A 15,000-nucleotide genomic window follows, 5' to 3' on the forward strand; every position below is an offset into this window, starting at 1 on the left:
CGTTTCATAAAGTATGTCACATTCTTGAACTTTATAGAAAGAACTAGACACCTACTTTTCTCAATTAAATTATTAATAAATACATTTTGCTGTAGGGGAATTAGAGACTTTGGCTAAAAGCATCAATAAGTTATTGTTTAGCAATAAACCTTCTACTACAACTATAATTCCATTCGTTCGATGTCTGACGGTGATTGACAGCGTAGATATACGTATTCATAATGCCAATAATGATTGTCATTATTCATACAACATTTTGGATAGAATATTAGGTTAGATTTGATTCGGGTAGGGATGGCTTACACACACATGTATATATATATATATATATATGCGCACATATATGTATATATATGTATAAAATAAATAAATATATGTATATATGTGTGTATATATATAATTTATATATATATATATATATATATACATACACATGTATATAATTATATATATATATATATATATATACATACACATGTATATAATTATATATATATATATATATATATAATTATATAATTATATATATGTATATATATGCATATATAAGTGAAAGGTTTTATATATCGCCATGCTCAGCAGAGTTGTACTAGTCAGGGCCACCCATACTAGGTTGGTTTACTCTGAGGGATCAGACGAAAGTCTCCTAACAAAACCAATCTGTACTGACCAGCCTGGTGATGAAAACTGGCCAAATCCCAGAAGTGACTTGATGTGTCTGAGGGCTTTTTCCTGCAGTGGACTAGAAACAGCTGCATTTGTATTTATCGTATATATATATATATATATATATATAATATATATATATATATATATATATATATATAGTGTTAGTGTGTAGATATTACTGTAAATGTATTTAATTCTTACGGGTGTAGGGGGTTATGAGAGAGAGAGAGAGAGAGAGAGAGAGAGAGAGAGACGAAAAATTGATCAGATAGTGGTCATTCTAAGCTCCGCCCCTCATGTCGTGTTCTGTGCCCGAGCAGTTGTGCATTATTTAGAGAAGTCGTTAACCTGACAGTCTCCCTTATAGCCCCATATTACGACAAAGAGTTCATGATTTCCTTGTGTACTCAAGGGCAGGCAATTGTAATGAGTACATGCTTTATGGCTTGCCTTCATAGAATAGTGTGATCGTGGGAGTTTTCTTTTGCTTTAATTCGTGTTTGTATAAGTGACAGCTAATTTTGCAATGATGATAATTTTAATTATGGTAGCTATATATCAACTAGTGTACGTGACACGTCAGAAGTGACGGCTAAATGTTTAGATAGTTATCCACACATACACGTGCACCCTTTCCTAACTATAGCACGCTAGTTTGGGCAATTTGTGGGAGATTGTTGTTTCCAGGATGGTTGCCGTTCAGATATATATATATATATATATATATGTGTGTGTGTGTGTGTGTGTATGTGTGTGTGTGTGACAAATTTTGCATATTTAGACGTGTTTTTCGTATTCATATAAGTAAGTAATAATAGTAATATATACTCCTAATAACCTATTTTCTCTTTACACACACACATGTATATATATATATATTATATTATATTATATTATATTATATATAGTATATACATACATACATACATACATATATATACACACACACCAGACCCTAGCTCTTTAATATATAGTGGAGATGGATGAGTTGAAAATTATTATAATTGTTATTTGTAGAAGTATGTTCATGATAATTACTCTTCGATAGTTATAGTTCATTAAACGAAGCACGCTCAGTTATATACAAAAGTAAATGACAAAATCTCGTCCCTATTTTCCCTAAAGTTCAAAGGAAACTCTCCGTTTTAGTTTCTTTTTATTCCCCATTCAAATTGGTATTATATATATATATATATATATATATATATATATATATTTTATATATTCACATGGGAACTTGTATTTTAAACTTTATCTTCCCTTTCCCGATTTTTTTTCTTACATTTTCTCTTCCGCATTGGAATTAATCATTTTTGTTTTGTATTTTTGTCCATGTGAATAAGAATTATTAATTTTCCTTCTCAATGAAAATTGATAGAAATATATGCTTTTCTCCCTTTCAAGAAAACTAGAAATACGGTCTTCTATTCTTCTATGGAAAATAAGAAAATTACTTATAAATTCTTTCTATTTCCAAACAAAAAACAGAAAATATTTTTTAATATAATTTTCCTGGAAAACTAGAAACATTCGTCTTTTTTTTTTTTTTTTTTTTTTTTTTTTTTTTTCCTCTTTACTTTCCCTCTCTTCGCGTCTCCGTTTGGGGTGCACTGTAAGCATTACTCATTTGTCAATAGCTGCATCCACTTTTATGCCTTCCACTATATACGTTTGCGGATTCCTTTCTTCCATCTTTTTTTTCTCTTAGTTATCACTACGTTAAAGCGTCGGTTGCCTGATATGTCCTCTCCAATGCTTATCTTCCATCCTGATGTTAAACTCTAGACTCCCTTTGAACGGCCTCCTTTGATATATCCAAATTATTATTATTATTATTATTATGAGCTAAGCTACAACGCTTTGTTGGAAAAGCAGTATGCTATAAGCCCAAGGGCTTCAGCAGGGAAAATAGTCCAGTGAGGAAAGTGAACAAGAAAAAAAATAAACTACAAGAGAAGTAATGAACAATTAAAATAAAATAAAATGGTTTTTGGCAGGGTTTTAAATATAGATCAGTTGTATTATTACAGTATTATTATTATTATTATTATTATTATAACCTACATCCCTAGTTGGAAAATAGGATGTTATAAGCCCAAGGGCTCCAAACAACGAAATATAGCCAACCGAGTAAAGGAAATAAATTAATAAATAAACGACAAGACAGGTAATGAACAATTGAAATAACATATTTTAAGAACAATAATATAACGACAATTCACAAATCCTATATTATTATTATTATTATTATTATTATCAAATAATGTATCATGTTAATCGAATATGATTAATAAAAAGAGAATTATGTGACCGAATATTATTAAATTGATGAAAATATCTTATTATTCGAAAAACTTTATGTAAATACTCTTATTTTCTAAATTTTGGACTTTGTTTGGAACAAGCCAAATAATGTATTATTGCAATCAAGCAGGATTAAAAAAAAAGAGAAACACAAAACCGAATATTTTTGAATGAAAGAAAATATTTTAATATTATAAATCAATTATATGAAAATATTATTATTTAGATTTTTTCACGGTTTGATCATGACCAAGACTTTATTATTTAAATCTAGCAGGTAAAAAAAAGTAGGTAAGCTACAACCCTAGTTGGAAAACCAGGATGCTATAAGCCCAGTGGCCCCAACAGGGAAAATAGCCCAGTGAGGAAAGGAAACAAGGATTAATCAAACATTTTAAGAACAGAAACATTAAAAAATCTATTTCTTATATAACTATATAATGCCAATTTTCCCTTCGGAAACCGAAAATATACCTTTATATTCTCTCTCTCCCGATCCAGCCCTTAACAGTAACAACGGCCAAGGTTCGGCCACCATCAGGGACTACATCAGGGCCGGCGCCATAGACGCCCTCGAGGAGGTGGTCCTTCAGGGCCAGGGAACGAAGCTCGTGAATCAGCCGGCCACCGACCAGAAGGTCAGGAACTTCTTGAAGACGGTGCCTTCTTATATGGTGAGTAGCGATTTTTTTTTTTTAGTTTTGTATTTTAGATAGTATATATATATGTATATATATATATGTGTGTGTGTATATATATGTATATATGTATATATATATATATATATATATGTATATATATATGTATATATATATATATATATATATATTATATATGTATATAAATATGTATAAATATATATTTATATATTCATATATATATATATATATATATACATATATAAATATATATGTACACACACACATATATATATATAATATATATATACTGTATATATATATATGTGTGTGTATGTATGTATGTATATGTACTGTATTTTTAGCATATGTTTTGTGTGTATATATATATATATATATATATATATATATATATATATATATATATATAAAAGTGCAGTGCTCTGTCTCTAATCATTCAATGTATTTATTTAAAATAGGCTCTTCTGAGTTATGATAAAGAAAATTGCAGGTTTCTGATTAACTTCTGATTAAGGAAAGAATTTTGAATAGTGTTTCTGAAAGTGAAACTTGTTAGTAGGAATAATCTATTTGAAGTAAGGAAGAATAGAATAAGAGAGATGAATGAATACATAAAATCGTTGTTAGTGCTGCTCTTAATCAATTATGTTTATTTTTAAATAAATTTATTGGTAATAATGAAGGGAAGCTCAGACAGCGTCTATAAGGTTTACAAAGCTTCCAGAAGGCAAATATAACTATAGTCCATTTCTTTTAGCGAGTCATATTTGCACCGACTCGCAGCTGTGCCTTTTAGCTCGGAAAAGTTTCCTGATCGCTGATTAGTTGGACAAGATAATTCTTACCAATCAGCGACCAGGAAACTTTTCCGAGCTAAAAGGGCACCGTTGCGAGTCTGTGCAAATATGACTCGCTAAAAGAAATGGACTACTGTATATCAGATTTTCGCTCACGCAATTTTTGCGTTTACAACACTTCCAGACGACTTGAAATTACTGCCAGATCTTTGCTTGGACCGCATCTTTAAAAAATAGATTTTTTGTTGAATGTACAGTAATAGCTTTCTGGTCAGAAGCTAGATAAAAAAATTAGATTTTATAAAATTATTTATTCGAATACAAAAAAAGGGTTTAACTTCCGAGGAGGTTTTTGTCACCCATAATGGTAAAACTGTTTAATAGAGCTAGGCTCGTAGCTCGTGGGATAAGGATAGGGAAGTGGGGAATATCGGGAAAGGAGGAGTACCCCTGGATACAATCCAGTTTATAGCCCGGAGGCAGGAACTTGGGATGGGAAGGAAAAGGGAGAAAGGGAAGTACAGGAGAATAAAAGAGTGGGGCAGACCCTCTTGCGATATTAGATAGGATTAGTAGCCACCTGAAAGAAGAGGCGACTAAGTTTGAAAAAAGAAAAGACAGGCAGGGAGAGGAAGGGTTTTTTGGTTCACACAATGTCTAGTATGCCCGTCTGTAACCTATTTTGATGGTTAAGAGAAAGTTACGATGGTAATGGAGCTAGGTATAAGGAATAAGTATAGGATGTTATATGGGTAAGATATAAGGGAAATGAAAGTTAGAAGTTTAGGGTTGTAGTGGGTTGTGTGGTAACATCCCTGACTGGTGGTCGCCAGACTGTTGTTCGAGTCCCGCTCAAAACTCGCTAGTCGCTTTGGTCGATGCAACCTCACAATCCATGTGAGCTAAGTATGACCTGTTGGGGGTAGCCTATAAGTCTACCTGCTGAGTCAGCAGTAGCCTTTGCCTGACCATACCTGGTCCTGGGTGAAGAGGGGCCTTGGGTTCTGATCATATGTATATATAATCTGTCTCTAGGGCATTGTCCTGCCTGCTAGGGCAATCTTACTCTCCCTTGCCTTGGTCATTCATGAGCGGTCTGTAAACTTTTAAGTGTTAGAATGGAGACGTTATTAAAAAAAAAAAAAAAAAACATTGAATGAAAAATTCAAGGGGGTAGGTATGCTTGATATTTAAAACTGTGGTAATTTTATTGCATAAAGCTTATTTTGAAATCAGTCTGATTGCTACCCTGATTCTCTCTTAATATACAGCCCATAATTACCCTTACTAGAATAGTATATACTCAGAATACATACATGTCAACATTTAATACCCTTGACCACTTAAGTTTCTTATTTAAGAAATGTTCATATAATCTTCAAGAAATTTCAGATCATTATGTATTGATAAGGGTGGAGGCCATTAGGAAATTACATTCCGTCAAACTTACATCGAATAAATTACGCCTCTGTGCTGTGGCCCTTACGTAATTTCATGTAATTACCTGAAAATCACTCTTGCCTTTTCGTTTGGTCCCTATGTGGATAAAACACTACTTTGTTTGACCTTGAACATGATAATATATCAAAGTTGTGGAGGTGTAATTTTATGGGTCATTTGCTGTGCTTGTGACTTGATTCAGGATCTTTGGCTTAAAGAGGAGCTAGTTTTATTGCTCTTGCAGATCAAGGTGCAACCATAGTTGAAAAAACAGAATCCTAGGTTGTGGTGGCCGATGTGGTAACGCTCCTAACTGGTGAATGCCAGACTGGGGTCGAGTCCCGCTCAAAATCGTTAGTTTCTTTGGTCGCTGCAACCTCACCATCCTTGTGAGCTAAGGATGGGGATTTGGGGGAGCCTATAGGTCTATTTGCCGAGTTATCAGCTGCCATTGCCTGGCCCTCCTTGGTCCTAGCTTGGATGGAGAGGGTGCTTGGGCGCTGATCATATGTATATATAGTCAACCTCTCTAGGGCATTGTCCTCCTTGATAGGTCAATGGCACTGTCCCTTGCCTCTGCCTTTCATGAGTGGCCCTTAAACCTTCAATCAAGCCTTAGGAATCGAAGTAGGGAACGCAGTTCAATGCATTTATTATTATCATTATTATTATTATTACTTGCTAGGCTACAACCCTAGTTGGAAAAGCAGAATGCTATAAGCCCAGTGGCCCCAACAGGGAAAATAGTCCAGTGAGGAAAGGAAACAATGGAAAATAAACTATTTTAAGAAGTGTAATACCATAAAAATAAATATTTCCTAGAGAAGTACAGAATAGATTATAAGAGAGAGATGACAGTATGGTAGCAAACACCATATAAAGATGATAATACAGATAGACTATTTTGTTTATTTGGCGACTCGTTTAATGAACTTTGGTATTGAGGACGCATTTTTGTGCATCAGACGTATTTTAAGACTTATTTTATGGATTTATAAATATTCTTAGACCCATTTTAAGGTAGCGGACTTGTATCAGGACTAGTTTTGGTGATTTTGGAGACTTTTTGCAACTCGTTTTAAAGCATTGGACTTTTTTGGAACTCGTTTTAGGGTTTCTGGAGACTTCAATTCGTTCTAAGGCACTGGACATTAAAACTAGTTTTAGTGACTTCCTGTCACTTGTTTTAAGGCATTGAAAATGTATCAAAACTAGTTTTAGTGTTTGAGTGACTTTCTGCCGCCTGTTTCAAGGCACTGAACATGTATTTAAACTAGTTATAGTGACTTTCTGCCACTTGATTTTAAGGCAGTGATCATGTATTAAAACGAGTTTGGGGGTTTTTGGAGACACTGCGATTCATTTAAGGCACTGGAGTTGTATTAAAACTAGTTTTAGTGTTTGAGTGACTTTCTGCCGCCTGTTTTAAGGCACTCAACATGTATTGAAACGAGTTTTAGGGTTTCCAGAGATTTTCTGACAGTCGTTTTAAGGCAATGAAGCTGTTTTAGAACTATAGTCAGTTTTTTTTAATGAGGCAGATTTGCACCGACTCGCAGCGGTGCCCTTTTAGCTTGGAAAAGTTTCTTGATCGCTGATTGGTTGGAAAAGATGACTAACCAATCAGCGATCAGGAAACTTTTCCGAGCTAAAAGGGCACCGCTGCGGGTCGGTGCAAATGCACCTCATTAAAATAAATTGAGTATAGTTTTAAGGTTTTTGAACTGTTCTATGACTTTTAATCCCTCAGCTTGTCCACGATTCATTATTATTATTATTATTATTACCTGCTAAGCTACAACCATAGTTGGAAAAGCAGGATGCTATAAGCCAGGGGCCACAACTAGGAAAATAACCCAGTGAGGAAAGGAAACAATGAAAATAGTTCAAGAACAGTAACAACATTAAAATAAATATTTCTTATATAAACTATAAAAACAATAACAAAATAGAGGAAGAGAAACATGATAGAATTGGGTGCCCGAGCGTACCCTCAAGCAAGAGAACTCTAACCCTAGACAGTGGAAGTCCATGGTACAGAGGGGGTTCCTGTATCGGCACAGGGAACAGGAACGGCTTCCTCGGATGCCCTCCACCTTCATGTCCCCTTCTGTTGGGGGGGGGGGGGGCAATTCCGAGGTGTCTCCATGATGACATGCCGACATGACACCTTAATCTTTCTCTGGAAGGCCTTCGTGTTATGGAGGACTGACACGGTAGACCTGGAGGGTTAGTTTGTCAGCAATGACGGTAATACTTTTTTGAATAGCGTAAATGAAAGCTGTGGCAAGGGAAATGTTCTCCAATGTCTTTTTATCATTATTGTTTTTATTGACTTGGTTTTGATTATCATAATTAGGTTTAGTAACTTTATTTGTCATTTTGGTGATTTTCACGATAACGAAATTAGGATTTTGTATAGTCAGCGATTATTGTTTGCGGATAATATAATCACAAAATGCATGCACAAACACACGTGTATATATATATATATATATATATATATTTTTATATATATATATTTATTTATTTATTTATGTTATATAATACATATACCTGTATACATAGTGTATATGTTTGTATTCGTGTAGAGTATATATATATATATATATATACATATATATATGTATATATATATATATATATATATGTATACTGTTGTGCGTGTGTAATTTAGCATTATGTATGCATACATTGAATTTAGGATCTTCAAGCTTCACTTCATAGCAAAAAGTCTCAAGTTTGAAAACTTAATATCAAAACAAACAATTTCCAGATTACTCTCTCTCTCTCTCTCTCTCTCTCTCTCTCTCTCTCTCTCTCTATCTGCTTCAATCTCATATTTCACCAGAGTTCGACTCCTGATGGATATCAGAACTTTCTTCACCAAAACAGATTCCATTCACGCAAGAAGGTTGGTCTCTATACTGCAGGTGTCATTTGTTACAACGTTAAATTTGCAACTTCGGGATATTTACTGTTGCCGTATTTCAAAGAAGCTTCTTTCTCGGTCGTTCGCGTGTTACCGATTTAGAAAATTTGTCATGGTCACACATGCGCACATTTACGCCACCAGAGGTGTTTTTGCGTATGTTTTTAGTAAGGATGTTCTCTCTCTCTCTCTCTCTCTCTCTCTCTCTCTCTCTCTCTATATATATATATATATATATATTTATATATATATATATATATATATGTGTGTGTGTCTATAAATATATATGTATATATATGTATATATATACATATATATATATATATATATATATATCACTAACACTCGTGATTTCAATCAGTGTAGATATCAACCACAATGGCATTTAATACCGAATTCTACCTTGGGAATATAATTTATATCCACTGGAATTCATTTAAGATATATATAAATCTCTCTCTCGCTCTCTCTCTCTCTCTCTCTCTCTCTCTCTCTCTCTCTCTATATATATATAATATATATATATATATATATAATATTGGTGACGGTATTACTGTATATTCCATGATGTCATCAAATTAGCTCCATTTTTTTTTAGTGTTGTCTTTATTCTTAATTTCGTGGCCTTACTAATTTCCCATAGGCCTACTGTGATTGTATGAACAGCTTTGGTAAGACTAATTAAGGGGTAGTAATTATCCAGGAAAAGGGGGCTTATTGTTTATGAGATCACGCAAACAAACTATGTGGTTATTGCTCTTCAACGAACTATGGTGAAAAAAGATTAAGTCAGCCTTCTATATTCTCTCTCATTATTATTATTGTAATTTAGGTATTATTGTTTTTATCAATATTATTATTACTATTGTTGGTATTATTATTATTATTATTATTATTATTATCATCATCATTATCATTAATATTTTTATTACTCTCTCTAACTATTATTATAATTTTGGTATTATTATTTTATCAATATTATTATTACTATTGTTGGTATTATTATTATTATTATTATTATTATTATTATTATTATTATCCTTATCATCATTATTATTAATATTTTTATTACTCTCTCTAACTATTATTATAATTTTGGTATTATTATTATTTTTATCAATATTATTATGACTATTATTATTATTATTATTATTATTATTATTATTATTATTATTATTATAATTATTATTATCATTATTATTAATATTTTTATTACTCCCTCTAACTCTTATTATAATTTTGGTATTATTATTATTTTTATCAATATTATTATTACTATTGTTCGTATTATTATTATTATTATTATTATTATTATTATTATTATATAGATGGTAGTTCCGTTTGCTTCTGTACGCAATTCAGATAAGTTTGCATGGACATTACAGCTGTTATCTTCTGTTTGTATTGCTTTGATTGGATTCGGTGAATGCAGAGGGCCACATCAGGCCTCTTGATTCCATTTAAACACCTTATCGCACATAGAGATCAAATTTGTACTAGGAAACCTTCTCTGGTATTACCTGATTAATCCAAACCGAAATCAACTTCCATGTTCTAAGGGTTTCCTGTTAAGTGATATTATTATTATTATTATTAAATGCTAAGCTACAACCCTAGTTGGAAAAGCAGGATGCTATAAGCCCAGGGGCCCCAACAGGGAAAATAGCCCAGGGAGGAAAGGAAATAAGGAAAAATAAATATTTTAAGAATAGTAATATTAAATATTTCCTATTTAAACTATAAAAACTTTAACAAAACAAGCGTAAGAGAAACTAGATAGAAAAGTGTGCACGAGTGTACCCTCAAGCAAGAGAACTCTAACCCAAAGCAGTGTAAGACCATGGTACAGAGGCTATAGCACTGCCCAAGAATAGAGAACAATGGTTTGATTTGGAGTGTCCTTCTCCTAGAAGAGCTGCTTAACATAGCTAAAGAGTCTCTTCTACCCTGACCAAGAAGAAAGTAGCCACTGAACAGTTACAGTGCAGTAGTTAACTCCTTGGGTGAAGAAGATATTCTGTATAGTATTGTCTTTTAAGTTTTGTCTGCCTCGCTTTCGAATTTACAAAGTGGATCTTTTCAAGATATAACATGTGTTTTATGAGGTGGTATATTGAAGTGTTTTGCACCGTAAGTCACGTGGCCATGCTGATTGCTGATTCACTTAGAATGGATTTTTATGTAAATTATTACCAGGTTATACTGCAGCAACAGCAACAAATGCAGCCGTTTCTAGTCCACTGCAGGACAAAGGCCTCAGACATGTCCTTATACATATCAGGGCTTCGGCTATTTTATCACCACGCTAGCCATTGTTGATTGGTGATGATGGGAGACTTTTTTGGTAGCTCACAGCAACCCAGCTTAGTGTGGGTGTCCGTGACTAGTACAGCTTTGCTGATCGTGGCGATACACAAACCCTTGCTGATTAGCGATGATGGGAGACTTTTCTGGTAGCTTACAGCAAACCAACGTAGTGTGGGTGACCCTGACTAGTACAGCTTTGCTGATCATGGCGATACAAAAACTGTTTCACCACGTTGATGTATCCCCAGTCAGGTTGTACTAACCTGTTAATATATCTGATATAGACCTTTAGGTGAATTCTGAATTTGATCTTGGAGTAAGATTTTGAGTTTAAAACCATCGCTCAATCTTGCATAACAGAGAATGATTTGTATTTGTCAAAGATAAAAATTAAATAAGGTTTCATAAAGCTTTTATGGATTTGGTTAATACGTAAATAAACAGACTTCTATGACAAGGAATCTGTTGGCTTCTCGCGTCTCATTGTAACTGGCTGCCACTCCCATCAGACTCCCAAAGTTGAACCGAACTTTTAATAATGACCTGGCATTCATTCAAGGTCACCCATCCGGGTATTGAACTGACACAGAATCCTTTGATATCCTATTTTTCAATTATGATAGTAGCTAGTAGGCTTATTGAAGGATAAGTATGTTTGCATTCTCTTGAGGTGTTTGCCTTATCAAATCTGCCATAGATAAGGAGAACGACAAATATTAGCTTTGAATTTAAGCCTTCTACCTTTGCATATTCTTTGAAATCAAGGGTTTCTTCTTGGCGATCAATTTTCAAATTGATGATTGACTTAGTTTGCTATTGTATGATAAGCCTTTTTTACGTAGTTTATATATAAAAGATTTATTTTATCGTTATTATTGTTCTTAAAATATTTTAATTATTCATTTCTTCTCTTGGAGTTTATTTACTTCCTTATTTCCTTTCCTCTCTGGGCTATTTTTCTCTGGAGACTTTGGGCTTTTAGCATCCTTCTTTTTCAAAGAGGGTTGTAGCTTAGGTAATAATAATAATAATAATAATGATAATAATAATAATAATAATACAGGTTTTGCACTCATAAGTGTGCACGTAGGTTAGTCTAATATTTCACATATATTTAACCTTCATCTGAATTATTTATCATGTTAATAATGAATTTGCTTATTGCCAGTTTGGTGTTCAGTGTTTACAATGATAATTTAGGAAAACTTATCTGTGAGTATTTTAAGCTTTTTGCAGTTTTGTTGTTCAGTTTTTACAATAATGATTTAGGAAAACTTATTTATGACCATTTTAAGAATTTGCAGTTTTTGGTGTTTTTGGCTATTTCAATAATTTACAGTTTGGTGTTCAGTATTTACAATGATTATTTATAAAAGCTTATTTGCGGCCATTTTAAGCTTTTTGCAGTTTTCTTGTTCAGTGTTTACAGTAAGGAATTAGGATAACTTATTTGTGACTATTTGAAGAGTTCGCAGATGTGTGTTCAGTGTTTACAATTATGTATCAGGAAAACTTGTTTGTGATCATTTTAAGAGTTTGCAGTTTGGTGTTCAGTGTTTACAGTAAGTAATTAAAATGTAATGATTATAAGAATTTACGATAATAGAATACTGCATTTTCTTGTAGCGAACAATGTTTATGGTTTATCGAGTTAATTTTACTAATTACCCTGTATCTATGAAAGTAAGAGGAATTTTGACAAAATATTTCGTATACGCATTCTCCATTGCCATACGAAGCTCAGTGAATTTTTTTTAGGATTTTGTGTTTTTCTTCCTATATCCCCAAACATTGGCATTCCGGAAGATGTATTCTTGACCATTTCAAGAATTTGTAGTTTTGGTGTTTAGGCCATTTCAGAATTTATAGTTTTGGTGTTTTGGCCATTTCAGAATTTGTAGTTTTGGTGTTTTGGCCATTTCAAGAATTTGTAGTTTAAGTGTTTTTTGACCATTTGAAGAATTTGTAGTTTTGGTGTTTTTGATCATTTGAAGAATTTGTAGTTTTGGTGTTTTTGGCCATTTCAAGAATTTATAGTTTTTTTGGCCATTTTAAGAATTTGTAGTTTTGGTGTTCTGGCTATTTCAAGAATTTGTAGTTTTGGTGTTTTTGGCCATTTCAAGAATTTGTAGTTTTGGTGTTGTTTTTTTTTTTTTTTTTGGGGGGGGGGGCATTTCAAGAATTTGTAGTTTTGGTGTTTTGGCCATTTCAGAATTTGTAGTTTTGGTGTTTTTGGCCATTTCAGAATTTGTAGTTTTGGTGTTTTGGCCATTTCAAGAATTTGTAGTTTTGGTGTTTTGGCTATTTCAAGAATTTGTAGTTTTGGGGTTTTATCCATTTCAAGAATTTGTAGTTTAGGTGTTTTTTTTACCATTTAAAAAATTTGTAGTTTTGGTGTTTTTAGCCATTTCAAGAATTTACAATTTGGTGTTCAGTGTTTTCAATGGTGAATATAAATTCAGAAAACTCATTCTTTAACCATTTTAAGAATTCTTTATGGAATTTTAGAAAGAATTTCTCACCTTAATGGTCATTTATCCACCTGATTCTCTGTCTTAAGAAAGGTCATTAATGATTTTTTATCCAATAGAAGTTTCATTGACGTCACACCAGTGACACCATTAATCATTCCCTTCAATGTCAAGGGTCGTTTATGTGGTGTTTTGATCTGAATAGATAATGGTCTCCATGGAAGCAAAATTGATCCACTGGAGTCATTATCCCTTTTACCCCCAGGCTATTTGTAAATTTCCAACCCTTAACCCCCAGGGGGTTATTTTTTTCCCTGCACATTTTGCAGTATATTTTTTTTTTAAATTGCTCTAACAGCCTTAATTTTTGTCATAGAGAGGTCAGGTTGGTCCCATTCTCTTGGAAAATGCCTGAATTTTCTCAAAAAATTATCAAAAATATGAAAAAAAAAATTTATAGCATTTTTTTGCAAGGACGTACCGGTACGTCCATGGGGGTAAAGGGATGGCTTTCGTGAAACGTACCAGTACGTCCTTTGGGGGTAAAAGGGTGGTTTTTAAGACACTCCGGAAGCTGGAAATAGAATCCTTTGTTTTTTTATTGAAAAAGTGTAAGAAAAGGAAGAAAAAATTATAAATTTTAAGTTCTACATCTCTCAGAGTTAGGAAAGATCTTTGGACATTTTTAACATGTTAATTTCTTCGCATTTTTTTGTTCTGTTTTTATTTTATATTCTCATATGGGTGTTATTGTTATATTTACCTTTGGAAGCTTTTCGTTTTATTAGGTATGTTACATAAAAATTTGTTGTTTTTACTCAGTTTTTCTATATATTTTTCATTTCTTTATTATTTTTGCTTGTGGTAGCAAATGGGTTCTTACGATATCTGAATACTGTAGTTTATATATACACACATAATATATATATATATATATATATATATATATATATATATATATATATATATATATAAATATATATATATATATATATAAATATATATATATATATATATATATATATATATATATATATATATATATATATATATATACATACATATATACACACCCTTGCAAGAGTACGCCAATGTACTCCATATGTACAAATGCGGTCGCTTTTGTTTTTAATGATTGACCCCACAAGTACATATTATGTGCTCGAGCGTATAACTGCCCTGTCCCTCTCTCGTACTAATCGATGCATAAATCTCCTGGAAGCCACAAATTGTGCTCATTTGAGTCCAGGTTGTACACCATAATCCATGTCTAGCATTAGCATATCATTATTGGATTTCCTCATCCTCTTGAGGGCCAGTCATCAGCTGAGTAATGTGATTTATGATGCCAATCCTTTTGTAATGGGGCCGTATAGTGTAGATGTTTTTTTTTTTTTTCTAAATTCCTTACGCAAGGATCA

General features: G+C 32.7%; 1 protein-coding gene across 1 annotated transcript in view; it reads left to right on the forward strand.

Annotated features, from left to right (window-relative positions):
- LOC137627899 (uncharacterized) overlaps positions 1-15,000 on the forward strand; it is a 76,397-nt gene that overhangs the window by 26,167 nt on the left and 35,230 nt on the right. The window contains exon 3 of the mRNA XM_068359343.1: positions 3,475-3,647. Within this exon, the coding sequence (XP_068215444.1) occupies positions 3,475-3,647 (173 nt within the window). The remainder of the gene's footprint in view (positions 1-3,474; positions 3,648-15,000) is intronic.

The sequence above is a fragment of the Palaemon carinicauda genome, chromosome 35, assembly GCF_036898095.1.
Source record: "Palaemon carinicauda isolate YSFRI2023 chromosome 35, ASM3689809v2, whole genome shotgun sequence".
NCBI lineage: Eukaryota > Metazoa > Arthropoda > Malacostraca > Decapoda > Palaemonidae > Palaemon > Palaemon carinicauda.